Source organism: Heliangelus exortis, chromosome 14, assembly GCF_036169615.1.
Source record: "Heliangelus exortis chromosome 14, bHelExo1.hap1, whole genome shotgun sequence".
NCBI classification, from domain to species: domain Eukaryota; kingdom Metazoa; phylum Chordata; class Aves; order Apodiformes; family Trochilidae; genus Heliangelus; species Heliangelus exortis.
Window position 1 is genome coordinate 15,846,604 of NC_092435.1, and position 26,470 is coordinate 15,873,073.

Sequence of the window (26,470 nt, forward strand, 5' to 3'; positions counted from 1 at the left end):
TTCTCCTGGCTTGACTGTTTACAGTCTAGAACTTCCTAATGTTGCTATTCTTGTTTCCCTTCTGGAAAACATCCTGCATGATGATAAGGCCCTGCCTGGGAGAGCCACAGAAGAGACCCCTGCCTCAGCCCCAAGATGAGCAGCTCTTAGGTTCAGCACTACTCTTCATCTCTCATCCATCACAAAACTCCTCAAGCACTCATTCTGTCTTGCTCCTCTCCCTGGGGTAGTAAAGGAAAACATCACTTCACAGCCTGGAACTGAAAAAATAATACATTCCTCTGTGGTGGGGCAAAATAAAATATAGAATAAATTCTCACTAAGAAATGGTTTTGGTGAAACAAACTTCTCTCCATACTTTGCTCATACCCAATTTAGTTTTGGGTAAATCCTAAACATTGGCATTAAATTGACATGGGGTTTTTCTCATTTGAGGACTGTAACACCTTGATTTTACCATTATGTGGCTTTTATTTTAGTAAATATAGCCCAGTTTTTGAACAAACACCATTTCGGAATAAACCATAAAATTTCCTTTGTACCAGTAGTTTTAAATACCCCCCTAATTTGCTTCCTCCATTTTAGATCAACTGGTCTAAATTTACAAATAGGCCCACTCCTCCTGCCCAGCCTTGCTATTCAGCAAATCTGCTATTTGCCTAACAGAGTTTGGCTCTCAGGGGATGAGCTACATCCAGAAAACACTCTGAAGAAGAAGTGTTAAGTAGTATCATAAATTTCTGTACTGCAAGGATTGCTGCAGGACTGTTTGCTCTCCTATAAAGCACTGACCCAACTTCCTTTTGAAGGCATGCTGAAATTTGGATAGGAAGTCCCTGGTAGCTGCCACTACAGTTTAACATTTAATGAGTAAAAAAAAGCCCTACGTACTAAAGCCATGTGTTTTCAATTCATGACTGAATAAATAGACCAGGGTTTAAATCATAATAAAAAGCTGATGTCTGCCTATACATACCCCATGCACACTGTGATTCATTTGTGCAGATGAGGGAGGAACATGAAAAATCCCATGTGACTACAACCAAATTCTACTTTTTGTGAGCTGATAATAAGCGTTCACAGCTTACACAGATGCGTTCTCACAGTAGCTGCCTTTGATCCAATGTGGTACAAAAAGCATGAGAAATTTTTCACCCGAGTTTTAAATCTGGTGTTGTAACCCAAGAATTGTATGTGATCTGTCTGAGCTGAGGAGGAGCTCTTGCTGGGAGTCTTGTCAGAAACAGGAATTCCTTTAGACAGGCAGCAAAACACAGACAGCAACCCAGGACTATCAGACAGCTCTGGGCTCACTGGAGAACCACAGCAGAAAAAGCTTGGGGCTGTGCAGAAGAGACACGCTCACACGTACTGTCATGGTCTGGAAGGAGGTCTCACACATCATGGACAGTTCAATGTTCTGATATAGTACCTGAAATCCTTGGATGATCCCAGCAGCCTTCAGCCTCCCTGTTGGTGGCGTCCTCAGCATCCTCACAACACAGCCCTCTGGGCTGGTTTGCATCAAGGACTGTGTTGCATCTCTGGTGTCCCCACTTTCCCTATTTCTGCTTTTCACAGCCTGCTAATACCCCCAGAGCAATGTCCCACCACACTCTTGACTTGCTGCTTTCCAAACCTGACTTACCCCTGCATCCTCAGCAGGCAAACAAGAGCCCAGAGAGCTGCCCCTTGGTGTAAAGACACACCACAAGTAAACAGCAGAACTTGCTCCCTCACAAGGCACAGTTTCCTTGTACTTTATACCTGTGCTCAGAACCCATCCGTATCTCCATAAAGACACGGCCTCCCCTACAAGGGGACACCTTGCCATCTGCACCCTGCACCCACAAGTAACTCCAGCACCCCTCAATCCTCCAGTTCAGAGGAACCCCTTCTCACCTCCTTGCAGCACCCTGGCCCTCCCAGGACAGAACAGCCCAAGCTGCAGCACAACTCAGTGCTTTGGTAGCTCTGCCTAATGTGGAATCACTCACAGCTGTGTGACCACACACAGCTGTGTCCTCTTATCCCATTGTGTGGCCCATTTCCCATTTGCACCTGGTTCAGCTGCCATCTCTCTGAGGTCTGAACAAGGCAAGCACTAGCAAGACTGTAACAAGCCTGGATGATGCCTAAAGCTGGTGACAGCAGCAGAATTTCAACAAGCTAGGGTCCAAAGTCACCCCACTTTATTCATTCAGTATCTGCAGCACCCTATCATCTGTAACCAACCATTGTTCTCCTCTTTCAACCCAACCCTGACCTGAGAGAGCTGTTCTTATCTCTTCCAGAAGACAGGAGTTTCCTTCCCTGTCCTTCTATTCTTAAAGAATGGTCTTCATGAGAGGACTTGGTGGTATCATAGTTCAGTCCCAATGATTGCTTTCCTCCATCAGCTGTTCTCATGCCTGACAGAAGAGCTACCACTGCAAGGTGTCTCAGTGGCTTTGTCCCACTCATGACTGTTTATCATAGAAAAGAGTAAACTGCCCATCATCACCTTGCCAGCACACTCCACTGTAAGGTTCTCATGTCTCCCCAGAGCTCTATTATTCACTTTATTTCATGGTGAATATGTTAATAAAACATGAGGTGGTTTCCAACAGAGATTCTGCTTAAATCCTATGTTTACTCTTTCTAGTTTAAGCAGTTTTGTATAGAGAAAAGCCCAAGAGGCAGAATCTGAAAACTAACCAATTTTCACAAAAACCTTTCAGACTTGTGTATCCAGCTGAGGTCTCATTATGCTCAAGCACAGCATTTTGGATTTGGATCCCTCATCTTGGGATTTTGGTAACAGGTTACTGCATACTTTCTTCCATAGCAGAAATGACAGGGGGGACTGCTGTAAGGGATCAGTCCCAGACAGACAGTTCACTGGCAGTGAACCTTTTGCACAGCACTGACTAAAACAGAAGACAACCCCTAAAACAGGGCACAGAAAGGGCTGCACTTTGCCCCTGGTTACAGCTGCTAATGGAGCTTTTCATGCACTGAGGGTACAAGGCAAAATCTACCCCCCAACCACCTTAATCACAACCAGAAGAAAAAACCTCTTAAGCCTTCAGAAATTAAAGACCCAATGTTCCAAGTGAGAGACAGCAATGATTTTAACAGAAACAGGGAAAACCAAGGCAGCATTCCCATCTCTCAGGTCAGGAGTTATTTTGCAGGCAGGCTGGTCCTGAGGGGAATGAAAAGGAGCAGAGGAACGTGGCTGCGGAGCAGACACAGCCTGAGGGAACGGCCACAGGACTCCCTTCAACTCACACAACCCAAACACAGCCCAGCTCTCCCCCGGCAACAAAAACTGTGAGGAAAAAGCTTTCTGCTGATCCGTGGGGCAGTGTGGCCGCTGCCCACAGACCCCTGCAAGGCCCTGAGGAGGGGCAGAGCCATCGAATGGGGAAGCTCTGCTTGGACCTCTCCTCAGAGAGCCCCAGGTGCGAGCTGAGCGCCCTGACTGGAAGCAGGACCACAGAGGGGGGGTTGCTGAGGCGATTTTTCCTCAGTGCTGGGTGGTTTGGGCTTCCCACACCTTTCCCGCATGGAATTAACCACAAACACAGCTTGCAGCTTCACCATTTCCCCTGCCCGAGAGCGCTCAAATACCGGGGTTGCAAGAGTAGTCAGTCCCTGCCACAGCCGCTCCCTTGGCGCAACCCCAGCACCTGACACCAAGGTACTTTGCCCAGAGCGGCTCAGCAGCCCGGGGCTGGGCATGATCTCCGTGACCCGGAGAGAGCGACCGAACCCTCACCGAGCGCTGTTGCCGCCTGCGGGCTCGGGGCCCCGGGACGGGCAGTGCCGCCGCGCGCCGCTGGATGGCGGCCTCGCTCAATGTTCTCCGCCCGCCGCCATCTTCGTCCCCGCAACACCGGGGGGCGCCGGGGCTCTGCTGAGGAGGGAATGGCGGGGTCGGGGGCAGCCAGGAGCTGGCATTCGCCTCTGCTGCGTGGTGACCTCTTGGGCCGTGCGGGCAGTGCCAGTGGGCTAACTGGGAGAGGGCTGGGAGAGGCCACATGGCGTGGCCCTTGAGTTCACCTCAGCCTGGGCATGGGGTGTGGGCACGTTCTCTGCCGGCGCCCTCAGGGAGGAGAAGGCACAGGGGGTGGAGGGAGAGGCCGGGTCCTCTTTTTGCCTCTTTTCGCCTTCATGTGGCCCCACGGGTCAGGCAGGGGGTTCCCCACATGTGGCGTGGCAGATGTTGTTTTCTGTGGGGATGCGGAGCTCACCCTGGCAGTGAGGGATGTTCCTGGAGACAGGCGGGAAACGCGATCTGCTGCCATTCGCCATTTGGGCAGGCAGGCGTCAATCATGCTGAAAAACACACGAACAGAAAACTCCCTGAGGAGCTTCCAGAAGACAGGAGTTTCCTTCCCTTTGAATTGCCATTTGTATTCTGAGTGTTGTGTAAACATTAAATATTTAGAACGTTGCCTGTAGCACTCTTGTTTCTCGGTGGGATTGGGATAAAGCCGTTCCTGTCTCAGGGTCATGAGAAAAGCACTCGGGCTGAACCGTTTTCCCTTCTCCACCTGAACAGCTGAGACCTCTCAGAGCGGTGCCCCTCTGAAAAAGGCTTAAATCAGAGCCTCATTTATTGTGAGGAGGAGTTGGAAGGGGATTTGATCACGTTCCTGCTGCCATTCATGGTCTGGGGGATTAGAGGAACATCACCCAAGTCTCTTCCGAGTGTGATCCAGGCAAAGCAACCAGGGCAGGACACTTTTTTTTTTTTTTCCCCCAGTTTTCCCAGTTGGGACCCCTTGCCCCAGCAGTACTCACCACAGCTGATGATTTCTTGAGAGGCTGCGAGTTTTTACCTTGAACACTTGACCACATCATGACTTTTTGTTTGTTTAATGAGAGTTTCAGATCCCAGCTTTGCTACTGATTGTGCTGGTAGTTTCAGGTGCTGGTAACTCTTAGCAGCCGTTGTAGTTTCACATGAGAAACTCTTTTACTCAGAGTCTGGAGTAGTGATAATCCTTCCTGCTGACACCTGAAATTCAAAGAAATCCTAATTTGGGCATCTGCCCTGTGTTTTGGCTGTGGCCCTGTCCTCAGGTCACACATGAGGAGTTGAAAGCTGTTGAAACTCTCCTGAGTCATAACCTACTGGTCTAATTACTTTTTACCTAATGTTACCACCGGACATTTTAAAAAATCACAGCTGATCTACTTTTCTGACCAACAGCAGAGTATCTTGAGTCATTTAGATTTAAAGATTTCTGGATCTTAAGGGCAGGCTTGGTTTTCTTTATCTAAATCTGTGTCAAGGGGACAGAAAGGTGTCTTTTAGTTTCTGTTTTAATGGAATAAGCCATAAGGGGGATGCTGTACTCACCCATATGTGCCTGGGAGCCTGTTCTGCAGTACTTTGCCATGAGACACCAGCATGAGGGAATTGTCCTTCAAAAGGAGCTATGAAGAGGGCAGGGGAGGACACATTTGCCCTTTATTCTTGAGCTCTCCAGCACGTAACTGCACAGCCTCCCTTCTGGTTCCCCTCTCCACCCAAAGGACAACCTATTCATTTGGGAAGCTACAAAAGCCTGGCCTCATCTCTCTGCATTTGGCTCATCCTCCTGCTGCATGTGCACAGCAGTCCATGGGTGGGCGGCCTCATTTGAGAGTTGATTTCATTATAGATCAAGTGTGTTCCTCCCCTCACGTATTTCATAGTTATCTTCTTCCCTGATGAGGACTTCCTAATTAAAGCATGAACAGTTTGTGACAGAGTAGCATCTTCCAAAGATTTTCTTTCCTGAGTGCACAAATGCATTGTTCTCCAAAGGGCAGGCTGGTAATCTATTAAATTAAAATCAAGGTTTTCTTGCTGTATCTTTCTGTAGGTGCTGGTCACCTTTCTAGGCAGCATAGCAGGAATAATTTACAGGCTGATTGCAGATTTGGCTGTGTATACATTTTTGGTGGGAGTTTTTCTGGCTATTACAGTCAGGCAGCTGAAGTGTGCTAATATACAAGCTTAAGGTGGCTTTGCTGCCTTATTTTGCAGCCAAGCTGAAGCCATACATGTCAGAGAATGGCATCTTTGTCTCCTACCTGTCCCCAAAAAGAGCAGTTGAGTTTCCCTGATCCACCAGCAGCTGATAAATCTGAGGACATTGTATTGCTTGTGGGAAGAAGGTCTTTCTGGCTGCCTTAGTGCTCTCTTCCAAGACTCTCAGCAGTCCTGCCGTGATCCTACCCTGCATCCCAAAGGCACTGATACAGAAGAACTGTCAATTATTATTGATAATTTCAGTGGCAAAGGTATGTAAATGGTAATTGGAGTCTTCTGCTCCCTTATACACACACCAACAGTTGATAATCTTACAGAGAATTGGCACAAGGAGCCCAGGTCAGTATCCCTCATATTAACAGGTTGGTAAATACAGGGCTGAGTACCTACAATTTTTAATTTACTCTAGGGGGCTGCAAAATCAAACATCTTTGATTTGGTGTTATTTTTAACAAACAGCTGCACAGTGACTCTATTTCCAGAGGACATCTGGACAGTCACATCTGTTTGTAGGGCCTGTTACAGTGAAGGGGATACCAGCACAGAAAACTGTTCCTTTGAAGTTGAGGTGTATTTAAGAAAAGCTGGGGGAGGAGAGGGAGTAGATGGCTTCAGCAGAAGACAAGAAACAGGAGAAACTCTGCTAAATTATCTACATTTGTTGGCTTTTCAAGGTCTTTTATGTACAGAAAGGATAAGATTAAACATCACTATATAAATCCAGAGCCATAGAGTTGATGCTCCAGCTGTACTCAGCATTTCACAGCACTAAGCTGCAGAGCCCAGTGAATATCCCATCACACATGGATCTGGCTGCCATATTTTGGGCTGCAATTCAAAGCCACAGAAAATTTGGATCATTTGCAGCTGACAAGCCTGACAGGCAGCAAGTATGTTTTCTTTGATTGGGAGCAGATTGTACAGTGAGCAAGGGCTGAGCATCAAGTAATGGCAATTAGGTCAAGAGACCAGCCAAAGGTTTCCAACCAGGCCAGAAATATTTATTTCAATCCAAGCAACTGACACCTCCTAAGGCCAGCAGGCTTGAGCTTAGGCCTTTGGGAAACAAACACTGCTGCTCTGATGAAACAACAAATTCAGGGATACCTGGTGTATATTTCTGTATAGATTCAGGCTGATGTAGCAGGAAGGCTGGGCTTTGCAAACAGTTTTGCTCTCATTTCCAGGACTGTAAGTCTGCAGTGATTTCATCTGTGTTGGTGGGACTCACACCCAGAGAGCAGCATCATTTCCACTGGTTTGCAGTGCTGGTTGTTGGTGCCACACCACCACCATCTAGGTTTCCTCTTTCTAGACACCTGGGAAGAGCTGTGGTAGATGCACAGAGCAGGTTAAGGGTTTTATATCTGTTGTTTTCAGACCCTTTTGCACAGGCAGGAGCTCTGTCTCTTCTGCTTTTTTTTTACCTCATCTAATACACAGCCCCTAGAACAGACACCAGGGTGCTTTGTTTGCTCTTGGGATATGTAAAGACACAAGCAGAGTATTTCTTAAAGTACTTATTCTGCTTTTCTGATAACATTTGCTTCAGGTCATGCACATTCAGATAAAGGCTGTTCTCAGGGTGTTGCTATTCCACTGGTTTTATTCTGGGAACTGCAGCTTTTTTAGCATGGTCTTTCCCTGCAAACAGAACCACACTCTGTGCTGCTCCTGGCCTGCCCAGGCATGGTGTGATCATCACCAGTGGGTGCCAGTAACTGACCTGGGGGCAACGTGTTGGTAGCCCCAGGGCTGGTTGCCACTTGGCACAGCATCTCCTCTGGATCTAGAGGGCAAGGAGCACAGCCCCTCTGGGCTGACCTGCAGGGCCCATAAGGGGAGCATGGAATGTTGGGAATAACCTGAGCTCTTTCCCAGCAGCCTGGTCTGCAGCAGGGATGGCCAGAGCTCACTTTTAATTCTGCAGACCTGAAGCAGAGCTGCTTGTTCTGTTATAATTAAATGAGAACTAAGTCTTATTAACATTTTCAGGGCTTACAAGGAGGAATGCTATTGTCTTCACTGTGGTTCTGACAGGGCAGAACCTTTCCATGAAAGAAGAACTTGGACCTTTTTCAGGCTTGTGTGGGCAGGCAGGACAAACACAGCCTCAAATCTCTCTCAAATCTCACCAAATTTCTCAAAGCTAATTTGAGACCCTGCAGGCCTTGCCCAGGCCCTGGGTGCCAAGGCAGAGTTCAGCTGGGGGCCAGATCTTGCCATTTCCAATCCATGGTTTTGCCTGAAGTGCTGCAGATGGGGAAAGAGCTGCCCTTACCTGCTCCCTACCTACTCCAGTGAGCTCATCCCTTCAGTAAAAAAGATGGGTCTTAGAAAGGTTGGGTTGTTTCAGTCTGCTCTTCATTAATTCAGGGCCATCAAATTTCCTCCACAGTCTTTTTTTCTGCATTTGCACAAGTGGGAATGGCTTGGGAGAGCTGTTGAATCACAATGAGGGAGTATTCATGAGTCATAATCAGCACACACCAAATAAAAGCATCAGAAAGTTTCTTATCGGCCTAAATATTGAAACCAAATTTTATTTTTTGAAAATGACATTACACACATCTTGCAAATGTACATTTAGATGAGAAAACAATGAGTAACAAATATTGAGAGCAAAGCTATAAAGTGGACAGGTTCTCTGCTGCATGGCATTGCATTACAAGAATACTCAGACCTGGGATGGTTATTACAAGTAGTAAAAACAGTTCACAACGCCTCACAAAAATGTATTTTTTTTCTAGAAAGTCAAATTTTCTAGCAAAAGGAAATTCTGTTGAGGGAGAAGAGGCATGGGGGGTAGATGTGTGGATCTAGGTACATTTTGTGGTTTTGTGGCAGGGCTTTGTGGGGTGGTTTTTTTTTTTTTGAAGTCCATATCTTACAAAATCCACCTCTGTGAGTGACCCCTTCTTTCCCAAGACTTTGACTTTTTTCTGTCTTCTGTTGCCAACAGAACCACAGCTATTCAGCAATAAGCCTTGTGTACTCAGAGTTTGGGAGTGTGGAGAAGGAGTTGCCTACAGAACCCCCTAACAACATCATTCCTAAAATGCTGTCACCCCACCCCCTCCTGCTGCGTATCCAGGAAAACCAAAACGTGGGTGTGCAAACTCCGCCGCGGGACACGGCCGGGTGTGGAAGCCATGGCCAGTACACCCCGTGCCTCAGCTGCAGTGGCTTGGTGAGATCACATCCTTCACCAGTGATGCAAATTTCCCAACTTGTTCCCCAGGTTGAGCAGAGGACACAGGTGACTGATCTCCATCTCTTCCACCGTGAAAGTCAGAGCCTAACCAAAGTGCCAAGGCAAGGCGCTGTGAGAAATAAGTTCCCCAAGAGAACCTGTTGAGAACTGCTTTTCAAACCTCGTTGAATTTTCTTTTAACTTATGCCCAAATCTGTACTTTACAACCACGAGAGAGACAAAGACAGAGTAAGAGAGAGAGAGAGAGGGAGAGAGAATCTTTCCAGGAGGAAAGGAAGAGCTAATTAAGAGAAGAGAGGTACAGGACCATGCATTTACTCTCAAAAGCTTGTTCACAAGCAAGCTAACATTTCTAACACTACAACCACTCATCTACATCTGTTTGCTAAGTAACTGAGTTCTACCTACAACTAGGGAGCAGAAGGGGTTTGTTTTTTTTTCTTTTCTTCCCCCTCCCATTAAAACGTCAATAAAAATGTTTTCTGTACAAGTTGAATGGCACAAAAGGTGGTTAAAATGCTAAATAACTCACCACATATGAAGAATGCAAAATTAGTTCAAAACATGCATGGGCTGTGTACAGGTAAGCAAGGAATCATTGGCATAAAGCTGCAATATATTACAAGATGATACAGTTGAGATCTTTTGGAACAACCTCTGCTTGTTCTGTCCCTTTAAGAACTTGACATGAAAATTCATTGTAAAGGGAATTCAAGGTATACATCCAAGCAGAAAGTTAACTGTGGGCAACATTATTTGTCTGAAGAGAAAAGCATTTCCCCTCCCCTTCCACGCTCTCCCCCAAGGTACAAAAGTCAACATGATTAGCATTGCTGCAGGCTTGCCAAAAAGAAAGGTTAGATAAATCTGGTTTAGGAAACAAAACCACCATTTAAATTAATAGCTCTTTGTACAATGTCATTAATTAAATACCTTACTATTAAAAAAAAAAGAGAGAGAGCAAACTGAAATTTACCAATCACAACAAAGTAACAGCTGACCCCTTACCTCCCACATGTCCTCCAAGGTTATGTACACAGAGTTTAAAGTATACCAGCTAAACTTTAAACCCAGCTGCCCCTCCAGCACCCCCCACCCACCAAATGGCAATAGAAAATATATTGTGGCCTCTCAGTTATATTATATTGCAGCTTTGTTACTGATGATGAAATCATACAAACTCAATGAATGACCTAAGACAGTAATCCATGATCAGGTTCCAGTTCAGCTGCACATCTCCCTCCCTCAACACAACTTCTGGGCAGGTTGGCAGCTCAGAGCAAGCCACAGAGCTCAGGGCCCTGAGCTAAGGCTCTTAGTGTCATAAAATACAGAGTATCAGGGAGGGGAATGTGTTGTCACTTCAGAGAATAGGAGGAGATTTGGCTAGACAGGTTTCCTCTTTCTAAAAGACCCTGGGTGTCTTCTGAATTGATAATCCCAGCTGTCCTAGTACTGCCACGGTGGTAAAGCTGCTTGGATCAGACATCATTTAAATAAGAAGCAAACTAACAACAATTTTATGTCAGAATTCAGCATGTAATTACAACTCACAGGCTTTCTTGTTCTTACATTCAATACTTCTGCTTCACCTTATCTATAAACACCAATTACCAGTGCAATTAATTCCCTAGACATTCTTCTTTTATAAGGAGACACATCATTAGACATCACACTAAATCTGGAAAAAGCTCTTGTTGCAAAGAGGGGGAAAAAAGTTAAAAAAAAAAAGCTCAGCCCCTCAGCACTGTGTGGTCAGGGTGAGAGGGAGGCAGAGCACCACTGCATTTCAGCTGCCACCTGCAAAGGGAAGTGAATTAAAAACCCCATCCATATCTGCTGCACAAGGGCTGGAAGCAGATGGAGAAAAAAAAGCCACACTGGAATTTAAAAACAAACAGATCCAAAAAAATCAGACAACAAAAAAATACCATCCCAAAACCACAACCCCAGAAACCAAACAATAACAAAAAAAAAAAACAAAAAAAAACAAACAAACAAAAAAAAAAAACAACCCACAAACAAATGCTAAATGTTTCATGGATTCTCTGAAGGTAAAATTCTTCATTTCAAGGACTGGGCCTGGACCCCAGCTCAGGGTCCTTTTGGGTCATTACAGACATTCCCTAAGTTTGACTTGGCACGTGGCCTTCTCAGAAACTCCAGGGTTTAGAGCCAGGGCTTGTTTCAGGTCCACCCTGACCAAGTGCCAGCACCATGTTCTGTTCTGGCTGCACGTGCCAGGTGAATATCCCACTCTCCAAACACGACTCAAATTAATCCTGATTTCCTATTCTGAACTGTTGCAAATAGAGAGGGAGGAACCAGCATGGATGAAAATCAAAGCAGCCTTGAGTTTAGATGAGTCACCTAAAATGAACAGAACCTTCCTTTTTATGTTCAAAAATGTTAGGTAATATTTTTCTCTAAAAACCAAGCCAACCATAAATCTCTATTCTGCTTGGTCCTAGCTGGAACTAGAGGAGAAAAATACTGGCAGAAATAGAAATGTTTTTTCTAGTTCCATAAACCTGCTGGGCTCAGGGAGTGTCTATTGTAGACTGAAGTAAGAGTAGAGATAAAGCCAGCACTCTTCAGAATGAGAAAATATAATGGAGAGGCTGATGAGCTAAAGTTCCTTGTTTAATTTTCATATTCTAAAAGTTTTAAGATATTTCAACAAAGAAAACTATTTCAGCTTTATTGTTACCTCTAGTAAAACTCTACAAAATATCTCCCATATAGAACTTGCTATTAGAGGTTCATACAAGAGATCACCTTATAGCTGGGGTCAATGAGATTTTCTCTGCAAAGCCTGCAGCTGTCACCCAGGAAACTGAATCAGCACTTAAGTAATCAATCACACAAGAATTATTGGCAGTAATCAATCTTTGAAATAGAAGACCCCAAATGGATTCAGGTCCCTTAATTACAGAGGAGCTTCTGCCCGTTTAAAGCAGCAGAGAATTAGGTGTATTGGGTTTCACTTGTGAAAGTGTCTGAGAATCTACAGAAACAAAGAGGTGCAATCTCTATGAAAAAAATATAAATATCTGAGACTAAGCAGCAAAAAAAAAAAAAAAAAAACAAAAAGCATTCAGATAAGTCAGATGCTTTGCCTTTCAGTATTAAATTCACAAGCACTGTAACTCAACTTGATTTTGAAAGAAAAACAAAACATCTCAAGAGAAAGGCAGTGTTAACACAGATGCCCTTGTTCAGCATGGACTTTCCATTCCTTTACTGAATGCAGCAGCTCTCCCAGACGTGGTTGGGCATTCCATGGGCAAGATCATCACTGGCTCCTCTGCCTGCACAGCAAATCAAGACAACCTCCTCCAGGAGCCTGTGTTTTGGCTTTTCAACCTGGTGCAAGTGCTCCAGGAGCCTGTGTTTTGGCTTTTCAACCTGGTGCAAGTGAGTTGCTACTTTTTCCAGTTTGCTGAGCTCCCTGGGAAGGGATGGGAGGTTCAGAGGTGGCCTCCTTGTTGTCTTGCAGTTCCCCAGTGTGCCAAGCTCCAAGCCAAGGCTGGTTGATGAGTTTTTATTTCTGATCCAGTAGGGAGGAATAAAAATAAAAACAAACCCCAGGGTGGTGCAGTCACTCAGCAAAGGGCTGAGTGACCCTTTTAGGGTTGACATGAGAGAGTAAAACAGCAGCACGGGAGGAACTTGAAACCAAATTCTTCAGTCTGCAGCCAAGTGTGACCTTATTTCTGCCACCAGGAGTGGGACACACAGTGCTGTGGCAGATATCCTGTATCCTGGCTCAGGTACCTGCCAGTACCTAAGGCAGTAGCTCTCAGCCTGCAGCCCAGAACCCCTGTTGCTTTTCTGTCCAGAACCAAGCTGTAAATCCACAGCTAGCTCCAGCCTTCCCTTTTGTTTGTCCCCGGAATTTCTTGGCTTTTGTCTTCTCTATTCCCCCACACAAATGGCACTGATGCTTCCAGTGCTCTCTTCCATTTGATTTTCTGTGAAGTTCAAGCTCATTTCATCTTCCAGTAAATATCTCCTAACAAACACTCCCCACCATTCCTCTTAGAACCATGTCTTTTTCCTTTGTTTCCCATACACATTGTGGCATCTTTAATGATGCCAACTTTCTCTTTTTTTTCAGCTGAGAGACTGTAATTATTGCAAATAAGGATTCATTAATTCCCTTTGGGCACCTTCCTTCTGCAGTTGAGTGATAAACCATTGGACCTAGAGAAGCTCTAAACTGGTTTGAGTGTCCTGAGCTGGAGTTCATTGAGCTGCAGAGGCACAGTAGGTTAGTTCAGCTGAGTGCATCAAACAATGGCACTGAAAGGCAGCTCTTTCCCATGAAGCCATCTGGCCATGAACACTTCCTAAACAAGAAAGCTTTCAACAAGAGCCCCACTGTTTTCTTGGTAGAAGGCCCCTGACTTATTCATCATTTACAAACACAAAGCCCATGCTTTGAATGGGAACATGAATTGCCCCCAACAAGGAGCAAAGTGAGGGGCAGCAAGGGTCTGTGTTCAGACCAGAGGTGGCAACTCCAGCTGAAAGAAGTGGGCTGCTGGATGTAGCTATGGCCTTGCTCTCAGGTGTTGCTGGTTCCTCTGTGAGGTTTGGGGGAACTAAAAATGCTGTGTCTGTCTTTCCCCCTTCAGAGTTCCTGAGAAGACCTGCTGAAGACAATGGACCACAGTTTACTTCTACAAGGTTTTCAGGCTTTGCAAACTCATGAATACATCTTAAGAGTAAGCTCTTCTCTAGCTCTTTGTATCAGCTGATCTGAAAGCACCTTACAGATGGAGGGAAGTATTGCTCTTCATGCTCTAGGACACCCTGGCACATGGGAAACAGCTCTGTCCACAGTTATGGCAAAGATCAATAGCTCTGAAATCCCAGTGGCTCTGAAATCCCACTGCCAAATCCACATGGTTTGCTTCTCATTTGATTCTCAGAAGCTCAGCTATTGCCTGAAAATTGGTGTCTCTGTTTTTAACCTCAGTGTCCCGAGGGATGGATAGTGGCCTGTGACCCCACAGCTCCCCATTTTCACCTGCAGATGTAGTATTCATACCCTGGCATTCTGTCAGAGCAGCTGCAATGGCACTGCTGAAAAAAAGCCTTTTCATCCACCCACTTACAATCTCTGGGCATCTTCTCTCTCTGTTAAAATGCTTTCTTTGTCATCTTGGCCTCAGACCTTCAGACAAACATCAAGTACTAGACCTGCTCCAGAGGAAACAAAACAAAGCAAAAAGAGGGGTCTTCACAAATTGCTGGCCTCAGCCTTTCACCTGGAGGCACCCAGGATGAGAGACACCAGATCTCAAGCCAGGATCAAAGCAGGAGAGTGAAAAATACCTGAAGGACAGACTGGATAACCAGTGCAGCAGAAGCCAGCCCAGTCCCCTCCACAATCCATCAGGAGTGGCTGCCTGTGAGACATCAGACTCAACATTTCCTGAAATACCATGGGGAGGCCTGCTCAGATTCATACAGATGGGACAGAGGCAACAGCCAGACAGACATTTGGGAGACAGTAATTTTTGAGAGCTTGTTGAATGGCAAGATGGGCTAAATATCTCAGGACTTGTATGAGAGACAATTTTTCTCAAGAAAAGTATGTCCTGTCTTCTTTTGTCAAGGCCATTTTACCAAGGCCTCATTGGGCACACACAGAGTCCTGCTTCTGAAGCCCAAAGCATGTTGGAAGGCACTTAAGGTCTTAACCTTGGTCTCATTACACCAAGGGGGTGTTTCAGCTGGATCTCTTCTCAGTATCTTGTGTAAAGCACTAATCCTGTTGCTTGGACTGACCTCACTCTTTAGAGAGAGAGAAAAAGATCTTCACCTTGTGCCATCCATTTGCTCCTATAAAGAGCCCCACCAGTCCTAAATGTTGTCCCAGCCTGTTTCCAACCAGAAACATAACCTTGAGCCTAAATCACCACTAGAAAAAAAAAAAAAAACAACAAAAAAATCTGTTCAGTTCTGTCTTGGTCATGATCAGCACCTCAAGTGTGGTAAATGCACTTCTGTATAGCTTTTCTCTGGTTGTGGATTGTCATAGCTTGAGGAGACACTTTCTGGGCTAATTTTATACCTCCTTGACTTGGCTATTTTTAATTCCTTTCCTTAAAATGGATTCTGCCTCTGGTGTCTTTCAAGACAACTCCCCAGTTGCCATGAATGGCTGTGGGTACCACTGAAGTGGGTGACCAAGTCCCCTCATGTGCTCACTGCAACACACAAGTTTCACACTGTAAAGTCCATATCCTGCCCCTGCAGGGAGGATGCAACTTCCAGGGATGGCTGACCCTGGAACAGCATCTGCACAGGGATTCAGCATGGCCTTACAAAGCAGTTTCACAAGGTGAAGTAACAAGAAGACCTGCACAAAAGGTGTGACAAAGCAAACACAAGGCATCCTTGAAAATGTCATCAGCATCCATATGGATAAGGAGAAACCAACACTTTTATGCCATTATTTCCAAATTAAAATGCCTGGTGTGACATTGTTTTGCTGCTTGCCACAATATTTGGTCCTACTTGTGTTTTTTTCCCTTCAAAAGTATCATTTGAGCAAATGAGAGAAAAGTAACAGCTGGGCTGTGTGTAGGGTTTTTTGCATGCATACATGTGGGTTAGCTAAATATGAGAGATGGAAATTGTTTTCTAAGCAGAATTATTTTTCTGTTGTCTATAAGAATGACATAATCAATGTTTCTGGCTCCTGAGGAGACTGTAAATAATGTGCAGATATTGGAAACACAAGCAGTGGTGAGCAAAAGCTATTTCCATCTCCCACTGGGAGTGGACCAAGATAAAATCCCATTACTAAACTCTTTCCAACTAAGGTGTGGAGTCTTGGTTAGCTCTTTAGTTTGCAGAACTGCACTAGCTCCAAATCTCAGAATAGATGAGGGTTTAACCTGGAAAATTCAGGATAATAAATGCTTTACAAGTGACAAAAATCCTAAAGCTGAAAGTTTTGCTGCCTTGCCCTGATCTTCTACAGCCAGGACCATCACTGGGATGTCTGACTACTAAATCCATCAGTCTGTGCATGGAGCCTTGCTCTAGTTCCTTCCTAATGGCTGTGTGTCTGAAACAGGTATTTTTACTGTAAAATATACTGGATACTGAATAAAGGAAGATTTCAAAGGAACAAAGCCTTGCTACTTCAAGAGTCTCTCCAATTTGTTTTTAAATACTGTATTGTTTTAAAACAAAATCGTCTTAGGGATACAATTAGCCTCTGAAAATACTAAAGGCAGTCTCATGAGGGAAATTAGACAGGGTTTTAATGGCAGAATTAATATAGCAAATCCTCATTTCCTGTGGAGTTTTATGTGCTTGTAAAATTAGAAAAAAAATATAGAAGGTAAACTCTGGAGTATATCGTGGAATTACTGTCATCTGCTCCAGGATCTCACAGGGTCTGGAACTATTACAGGATACTGGAAGTTACTGGTAATTAATTCCAGTTAAGAAAAGCTTTCTGACCAAACCCAAGCTTATATCTCATGAAAAATAACAGGACTAAAGCACATGCTAAACTTTAAGCATGTCCAAGTTCTTTCCTGAATCAGGGCTGTCCCTGTATTTAAATGACTAAGGTACAATGCCTGTGCATTATTTCTCTTTGTATTCAAATCTATGTTAGGGATCCTACAAAGCCAAAGATAACTAGTTTTGAATTTAGGTAACATTCCACATGCATTTCTGTACACAAACTCATGCAATATTGGCATTAATACAGACTTAACTATATGTTACAGCTGAAGTGCTCACTGACTTCTCCTACTGCCCAGGCATTTCTACCTAGAAAATTGCTTTTTAAAACTTGGGAGTTCGACCTCATACCCTGTTTTCTATGTGGCTTCTGCTGGTTTGAATGGCTATTTTTCCCACTGAACAACTTTATTTTATTTATAGGCCTTTTCAAGGTCTCCTTAATTCCCTGAAGGAATTCTTGGGCTCAGCCCCACCCCAGGATGATCCTCGTGCAAACAAAACTCCACTCCCAAGGGAGCACTTGCAGGATCAGGATTGAGATGTGTCACCAGGTGCAGCTCAGGAAAAAGGCCTCGATGATTCCTTGGCATTCTCCACCAGGAAAAACCTCTTCAAATAACCAAACATTACTTGTGGCAGGGAGAGAAAAGCAACCACTTCTCCACCTCAGTGACCCTCCATCCAAAGTTCTTTCACCCCTTGCTATCTTGCTTTAAATGACAAACTGAGCTCAGATACTGGATGAAAGAGGTCTCAGGCTCCTCTCCTACCACCACCAACTCCAGCAGCTCAGTCTGCCTAAGGATATCAAAGACTGAGTTTTTCCTGGTGGACCTGTGGGGAGTTCCCACTACTAGAATTGCAAGAGAACCCAGATGTGACTTCATGGCTGGTCTCTTGGTTTCGCTGAGACTCAGAGGAAAGGTGGCAGGACATGCTAACCCTGACTGTGACAGGAATTGCCTGTCACTGAAGTGACAACACCTTTGAGAGGAGCCCAAGTCCATCATCTCTAACAGGCAGAGTCATGACTACTAGTCAAGGCTCCTGGAAAGAGACTTGAGAAGGGACTCCAAGATTTCCACCAACAGAAGAGAGAAGAGGGCAAAAGCATGTCAGAGTACCTGTCCCACTAAAGCTTTCACTAGGACAACAGCTCTGATGAATAATATTGTTAGCATAACTATGGCCTTTGACATCCTTATGCTTAAAAAGTCATATTTTGTCACACCCAGGCTCCAAAGTAGCACCCACAGGATTAAACAGCCAAAAATTAGCACCCATCACCAAATCGGCACCCAGAATACTTCAGCACCTTCCTTTAGAGGATCTGAAAGCACTTTACAAACATTAACCAACATTTGGCCTCACAACCCCCAGTGAGGTAGAACAGTGTTGTCCCTGTGGGGACAGACAGACAGATTGAGGCACAGGGTTACTAAGAGACCTGCTCCCTTTCAGACACTAAACTCACCCATGCCAAGGGCAAAATGAAGGTGTCCTGACTACTGCACCTCTGCTTTGTCCTCACCGCCATCCCTTCCCCCCCAGACCTTCAACATCAGCCCTTAGCCTCTGAACTAAAACAGGATTCTATATACAAGAGGTGAAACCATCATTTGGCAGTCACATAGTCAGAAAGTTACTCAATTAAATGAAGTTATTTGTGGGAACAAAGGATTTCTTGTGCAAAACTCCCGAGCGTGAATGATCGTGCACTAAGACTACCGGGTGCAAATTTGGTGCATGATAACTCTGACCCCTTGGTAATTCCCACTCCTGGCCTCTCTCAGATAAATCTCCTTTTAAAACTGCATTGTATGAATCAGCAGATGAACCCCTAAAGATGCAGCCTTGCCCGGGTTGTTTCACACCAGCAATGCAAGCAAACAAAACATGAAGTGGCTTTGGGAACCACCCAGCATCAAGCATCACAAAGTTACAGCTCACTCCTATCACAAGGGGCTGCAGGGGAAGAGGTGGACATGGCAAAACAAAGAGCTGATTGCACGGATTACATTTGGGTATAAGTTCTGGAACAGTCAGTTTTACCAAAAGCTGATTCCATGAGGAAGGGAGGCAATGCCAGCTATCCTGGGACAAAGCTCTGGGGAGCTGAAACCCACCAGCCCTGCCTGAAGAGATGAGCTCTGCGTTCTGTAGGGTTCATTACTGATTAATAATAGCAAAAGGTTCCTTTAAATACAGTAAGTTTGTTTTTGTCAGCTAGAAGAGTTTCCTAAAATACAGGTTTTTGAACACCACAAAATTCCATTTCTTACAGAACTAGAGAATCTGGCCATAGTTAGGAATACTGAAGTGTAAAAAACCAAATGTGTCATCTTAAACATACAAAAACTATCAAAACATTCATTACTTTGAACTGACCTTCTTTTTCCTCTACATGTGTCTATTTTGGCAGTGATGACAAGATTTCTCATCTGAGCTGTTATTACTGTTCTGCAGTTGTTGGTTGATTTTTTTTTGTACATTTTTCTGAACGTGTTTTTTAAACAAAAGAAAATTACCAGCTTTTATAAAAAAGAAGGAGCTTGAATCCTTACTCCCAAAACACAGATACAAGGTTTTCCTTTATAAAAAGTGTATGGATTTTTTGCTATAAAAAGTGATTTATAGGGTGTGGAACCTGAAAACAAATTTTCACAGTGTTTTCAGTGTTGGCTGTTCACAAGGCATTACTGTTACAAAGAGAGATAGAGAGATACCATAGGGAAGGTATGAAAATTTGTTACCAGCCAGCAGTATCTTTGGATCACGTGGAGAAGGTGTTCCACTCCAGATAACTCAGCTGCCTTTTGCTTAATCAATAAATTGAAAAAAAAAAATTAGCCAAATCCCAATATTTGACTCATTATTGTACTAACCTTACTGAGCATCCTAAGCAAGTGTTATCCAAGCTTCTGCTAGCAGATTAAGCATCAAACCAGCCAATCATTCCCCTTCCCTCCCTCCAACAACAAAATAAATGCTAGTTTGTATGCAGGTGCTAAATTCAGGGCTGCAAATGAGGAGCAGGTGAGCTGGCAAACACTGGCAGTTTGTATAGGTAGAGATCATCATTTACTCAAGCTTGCAAATTGGTCATCAAGTGATCCATTTGCACACTTAGAAGGAACTCTTTTACTATTGCTAGGAAAACTACATAGTTGCAACAGAAAAAGGAAAAAAAAAAATATGGGAAATGCAAAGGACCATTGGCATATTGGCCCCAAATTGCTCCCAATGCCCATTTTGCATCGCTGTAACTTAGGAGAATGGTATCCCTCTATCTCTATTGACTGGTAGGTGTTGGTTTGTGGCACAGAGGATAAATCACAGAAAAAAAAAAGACATATAACTGTGTGTCCTTTTTCTGATTTGAAAGCACCAGTCACCTATCTGCTTATTTTGGCAGAAGTACTCTACTGTATCTTGAACAGTGTGGACATTGAGCTTCGTGTCGCTTTACATGGAGTCTCCAAGGGAATCAGAGTCATCCAAAGACAGAGGCAGATACAAGTCCTGTAGGAAGAGAAAGGAAAATGTTAACTCACACAATCAGTTTCCACCTTAGGTCATGGATAAGGAAGAAGCTGAATGGTCCAGTTCAGTGCAGTTTGTAGGGATAGGGTGGAAGGCTCGTGCCCTGGTTACTGGGTGGGCTGCCAGCTGTCCAGGCAGTTCAAGGTTAAAATCAAGGGATGGTACTTGCACAGAGGAGAAAAAGAATCCTGGTACAAGAAGATGAATGTTCAGTGATAAATTTGAGAAGTATTTTATCACTTCTGGAGGTGTCCATTACAGCACATGCATAAAAGACATTTCCTTAAACAGGTCCCTTCGAACCTGAGTCCACAAGAAAGAATCTTACCTTGGTTTGACAGCTACCCTGAGTGAAAATCTCTAAGGAAATCACATAATCCATGATTTATTATTTAATTTAAATAATTTCTGACTGATTAGAAAGGTTAAGAAAATAATCCCAAGTTTATTATTTGGATATATATACCTATATATATGCTGGATGTGAAGCTCTCCCAGGGTCCCTTCCCAGGGTAACCTCTTACTCAAATTCCTTAAAGTTCTGCATGGAACTACACCAACAGGCTCAAGGGCTGAAGTTCTCTTTGGACCTTTTGGAACTCTGACCCACAGACAGGTAATAACTGTGAGCAAAATGAAGAAAAGCCCAAACACACAGAAAGAAAATCCACAGCAATCTTGATATAAGAAGAAGTAAAATAGGGCTTTGTGGTGAACTCATCCTAAGCAATTATCATTTGAGCTTTAGGGGGAAAAAAGGAAAATGATTTCATCATAAGCAGGAAATTGCTTCTGGAAGGAAGACAATGATGCATCAATATTCTGGCAACCTAAAATGCTGCATTCATGTTTGCTGATCAGCTTAAGTTAGTGGAGAAGCTCATGGGTAGATTGGCTTTGCCCTCAGCAGTGGCCATCCATTACAAATATTCTAGGATCTTCACTGGAAAGGTGATAAATCAGCCAGCTGAAGATATACATAAAACATTAAAGAAGGTGTATTTTAGTCCAGGAAGCAAAGCCCCATCTCCAAAGTCCTAAATGTTTGGAAAGTATTTTGGGTCTGTGGTTTACAGCATTTCTTTTGCTGAAACACACACAAGTAATTGATGAATTCAGGCTGTGGGTCAGATCTTGTTCTCAATTATAAATTAATAATAAATCTGGGCCCATCATGTAAAAATCAGTGTGCTTCCTCAGACTTAGACTGAGCAGCTGAGATCAGTGAACCCCTGAGAAAAACCTAGATTTTGTTTGGATTCAGCTATGGCTTTGTTAAAGGAAGTCAAGGAAAGCAGAGTAACTACAGCCTCTCCATCTTTTGGGAATATTTTAAAGATCTGATTTTTGAGAACCCAGATGTCCACCCCAGGCTCCATTCCATTCAACATCACGTCCAAAGGTCTGCAGTCCAAACCCTGACATATTAGAGGTGTAATCCAAAGTCTGTTGGACATTTGGGGAATTCTTCCCATTGACTCCTCTGGGCTCTGTTCCATCATCACAGCAACTGTAGTCCAGCTGCTTCTACCACTCCTCACTCTCAGAAAAAAAGCCATACTGTTCAAACAAAATGAGTTCAACCTGTGCAAACCACACCCCAGTGGAAAACGTGGCTGGGTGACTCCAAAACCTCACCACTATCAGAATTTTTTAATTACTCTTCCAGAATTTCAGGTCACTGCTTTCAAACTCATACTCAGGCTGAGACACACATTCTGGTTGCTAGAAAAGAACTGCTCTCCTCTCACATTGACATTTTATGCCCAACTTCCAAATTCTGTATAAGTCAAGTCTGTGGCTCTTACAGAAATGAGAAAGCCCATGGAAATGATAATGTGGACTCGGGGCAGAATGGCACTAGCAGGAGCAGAAAAAGCTGGGACTGCTGCTCTACCTTTTAAATAAATCAATACACAAATTATTTATGAACCAGCACAAGTTTACTGATCTCTACTAGGATGCTGTGCTCCCTGTTAGGCACTCTGTCTGTTACCAGGAAAAACAACTACTCTATCAGAACACAATTGCTACACCAGATGTAAAAATTCACTTATTTCCTGTAAAACAGAGCATGGCCTTAAATAATTAAAAAAAGTCCCCGAGAAGCATAATTAAAGCGATGTCTTAGAACTTCAGTAACATCTGTGTTTCTTTGCTGTTTGATGGATCAGATTTGCCAATACTTAAGGCTTTTCAAGAGAGGATTTATATGAAGATCATATCCATCATTAACTTGTAAACTATTTGAAAATAATTATAAAAGCTCAGGGTTAAACCACCTCTTCTGATCCATAGGGATGATCTCCAGCATGCAGTAGTAACTCCAGCAAAAGGCAAAGGCCAATGATTTATTGTTCAGCATCTTGTAAGAGTGGGGCAACTTTCCCACTGTTTCATCAGAAGTGATTATGACCATGTGATTATGTGATCATGGCCATGACTTAAATGTCCCACCCAGCTGAGTAGAGTAAGGAAAAAGCAGCTGTAGTAAGGTATAAGAAACGTAATACCTTGTGCTTCCGGAGGCTCCCTGGGCTGGTTGGTGTGGAGATTGGGGACTGCTTGGATTTGGGTGTAGACAGCTGACTGCTTGAGGTCCCATTTGCTGTCAGAAAACAAGACTGGCAATCAGACAAGCAAGAGGAAGATCTTCTTTCTCCTTTGAGGAGATGGAAGACAGAAACACTGCAGTTTATTCATGTTAGGCAGGAGGAAAAAAAACCTAAGCAAACAGCAGGGATATTCAGCCAACTGAAGGATTTCAGCTGTTCAGGATAATAGACTGTAAAATACAAAACATATTGAAGGAGCAGTATTTTACACTACAAATATTCACCAAGATATACATAACCAGGAACAAAACAAAACAACAGAAAAACTATTTCTATGTTCTCAAACAGATTAACACAATTGAAACCACATGGCACTGCAGGGTATAAGTGGAAACCAGAGGCTGCAGATATCCTGGATGGGACATAAGTAGTGTTAGATCTCAAATATACCCAATATAAATGAGACACAACAGCTGCCTGGAATGCCCTGGGTGAAGCCTGCTGGGATTAAATGACCCTTGTGAAGCCCCAGTGTAAGCACAGGGTGCATGTCCCCTGTCCACCTCTTTGGGGGGGTTTCCTGTTAAATGTGAGGTACAATAGTACTAATATTATCTCTATTAGCTAGAATTCATCTCTAATTTCAAAAATGCCACTTTCTTTCTTTCCAATTGTCACTGATCCTGAGGCAGGAAATAATCCTTCCTAAGAGAAAGAATTCCACTTCACAACTCTACGAAGAACCCAAATTTCCCTTCATGAACAGGAAGCCTGGGAGCCTGATGGTCAGGGTACAGCAAACAGATGTAATTGCTGCAAGGAAGGACATAAATCCCCTGATCCAATGAGACTTCTAAGTGCTACAGCAGGGATGTTAATATTTTATGAGCACCAATGAAAAAACAGATGTGACATCCAAGTCAGAAATCCAATGAGAGGGATGTATATCATTACAGTCACACAGAGTTTTGCAGCAGGAGCAACAATTAAGAAGCCAGGTTTCATTTTCTTGGTGTCTGATACTGAAGAACAGTGCTCAGAATCAAACTTGCATGCATTGCTTCTGAACTCAAATGCAAGAAAACACCAAGAGGCAAAGAGCAGATCCCAGCTGGTGCACAACACTGCTGCTCCTCTAAAATCTGATGACTTATGGTAGCTAAAGTTCTCACCTAAGCTCAGTTGTTGGAAACCATGGTCTATAATCAACTTCCAGCTTAATTAATTTGGTTTTTTTCCCCTCACTGCATTATTGTTTGTGGTTTATGTCTTATTTATGTCATTGCATTTGCTTTGCAACCTCAGTTTATCTTGAAGCCCCTTTGTTTGACACATTCCTTAATTGCACGGAGATGTGCACCACCTTGTTTCACTGGATCCTCACCTCCTTCAGGGCACAAGACAATTTGTACATGGAAGATAAATCAGGCTTGGCCAGCAAGTGAGAGGGAAGGTGGAAAATAGAGCATGATGTCACCTTTGAGATGGCTACAAGAGATCCTGAATTCTGAATTAATTCAGAATCTGAATGAATCCAAACTGAATTCTCAGCCTGCACCTCCCACAGATACTTAAACCAAACTTATCATACACAGTTGTTCCTTGAGTGTTGCTCAGGTTTGCTTGAATGACTGGGACTCTGGATCTGAATTTCCAGCAATGGGAAGCACCAAGACCTGTAAATGAGCTTAGTGAGGCCCATCCTTTGAACTCACATTGTTATCAATGAACAGAAGTGGAAAAAGCAGGGCCCAAGGATCACAGAGAGTGCTCAAAATGTGTGGAGCTCTCTCTACTTCTATACTTTTGTTAAATAAGGTTGATAGTCCTTGCTCCATTGGGGTTCCCAGGGTTCTGCAGATGAGTTCCTAGACTGAGGAGTACATGCTCACACATCACAAGAGTTGAGAGAAAGAACCACAAAACATGGATGTTTTGTCTCCAGATCAGTGTTTGAGGTGTCACCAAGGAAATAAAGAGAGGCAACAACCAGGACAAGGACAGCAGGAAGCAAATGTATAAACAGGGGCTCATTTAGTGAGCATGAGCCATCCTGCCCTCAGGGACAGAGGAAACTGTGGGAATAAGAAAGACTCCATTATCATATTTATTCAGGAGTGGAAGAATTCAGATTGCACAGGCACCCTTTGCTCAGGCACCTCCTAACTTCCCAGCACCCAGCTCTGCAGTGTTAGCACCCTTTTCAGTCATGTCTGGAGAAGGGGTCTCTCCACTGGATGTGTACTCTGCACTGTCAGCTGGGGAGCACAAGTGGGGTAACAAGCTGCTCTGTCATGGGTGCTATCCAAAAGACATCTGCTGCCTTTTTAACACATTCATATCTAATGACCCTGGGGAGCCAGATCTGCACTCAGGACAGACTGAGGTTCTGAATCTGTTTTGTTAATTGCTGCTGCCTCCTGAATATGTTTTTGTCCTTCTATCCAAACCCTTCCATAAGAGGTCTGAGAAATCAAAGTCCAGCAGAGGTGCCTCAGAGCCTGGGTGAGCAGCTCCCTGAGCCAAACCAAGGCAAAGCTGGGGAAAGAGATGACAAATTTGGCTGAGGTACCTGTGCCCTGTGCTGCAGAGGACTAAGAGCACATCGGTTCTAAAAACCATAAACTCTCCTATTACAGCACATGTCATTATACAATTGAACCCTTGCTTGTTATGGGAGTTGCTGTAAGATAAATTAATATTTTTATAACAAAGAAGTGATGCCAAATGACATCATTATTTTCTCCCTTGTATTTCTCCCCTGAGATTTAGCTCAGTCTGTTTGTTCTCATGGGAGTGGCCTGTTAAAGACATTTTGCCAAACTTCATACTGACCCTACCCCATTAGGATCTCAGTGACCACAGCAGCAGCACAGAGACTGAGCTCCTGATGCCCAGTTTTCCTCTGTCATGTTAGAGGGAACTGGATGGTATAATGTAAGTGTAATTTAGTCTGGATTTTATTGCTCTAAGCTGTGTCATCTAGCAAAGCTGACTTCATAGAAAGAAAAACAGAGGATAGAAATAAACATAGAAGCTTTGTAACTCCAGTTCTGGGCTCTCAATTGGGATCACAGATATTTAGGTCCCCAATAGAGACCTTATTTTTTAAAAGCACAAAGTCTGGCAGGGACTCACAAGCTCCTCGAGACCTGCTTCAGTGATTAAGATGTTTACAATCAAAAAGTGTTCCTAATATTGGATCTACATATCCCTTATTAAAGATTAAACCAAAATCCTTCCTACCCCTGATAAACATAGAGCAAAATGGATCCTCAGCCACTTTTTAATGCTTCATATAAACTTGAAAACTGTTAAACTATTAAATTTGGGGGAGTTAAGTGGAGGATGTAGATGAAAGACTGCACCACAGCTCCAGCACCAAAGAGACTGGAAACTAAAGGATACATCAGAATTCCAGGGGGAAGTGCTGGCCAAGCAGCCAGGGCCTTCCAGTCAAACTGAACCAAGAGATGAAGGAATGAAACTGCTCAACCATGAAGGAATGATCAGCAGTGTCTGGAGAAATAGTTGGGTCAAAACAGAAGCACACTGGCATTGCTGAGAAGGTATAAATGTGGGTTGGGAGTTAATAAGAGAAGGAAGAAAGAATTTCCCTTGGGAATA

The 26,470-nt window shown here is 43.8% G+C and overlaps 1 protein-coding gene across 2 annotated transcripts in view; it reads right to left on the reverse strand.

The window, feature by feature from the left end:
* Positions 1–13,527: 13,527 nt before the first annotated feature.
* The window catches only part of DCX (doublecortin), a 68,893-nt gene continuing 55,950 nt past the window's right edge, over positions 13,528–26,470 (reverse strand). For both annotated transcript variants that reach the window (XM_071757646.1, XM_071757645.1), the window contains exons 6-7: positions 22,802–22,896; positions 13,528–20,267 (exon numbers count right to left, since the gene is read on the reverse strand). In XM_071757646.1, coding sequence (XP_071613747.1) covers positions 20,211–20,267; positions 22,802–22,896 — 152 coding nt within the window. In that variant the 3' untranslated portion in view covers positions 13,528–20,210. The remainder of the gene's footprint in view (positions 20,268–22,801; positions 22,897–26,470) is intronic.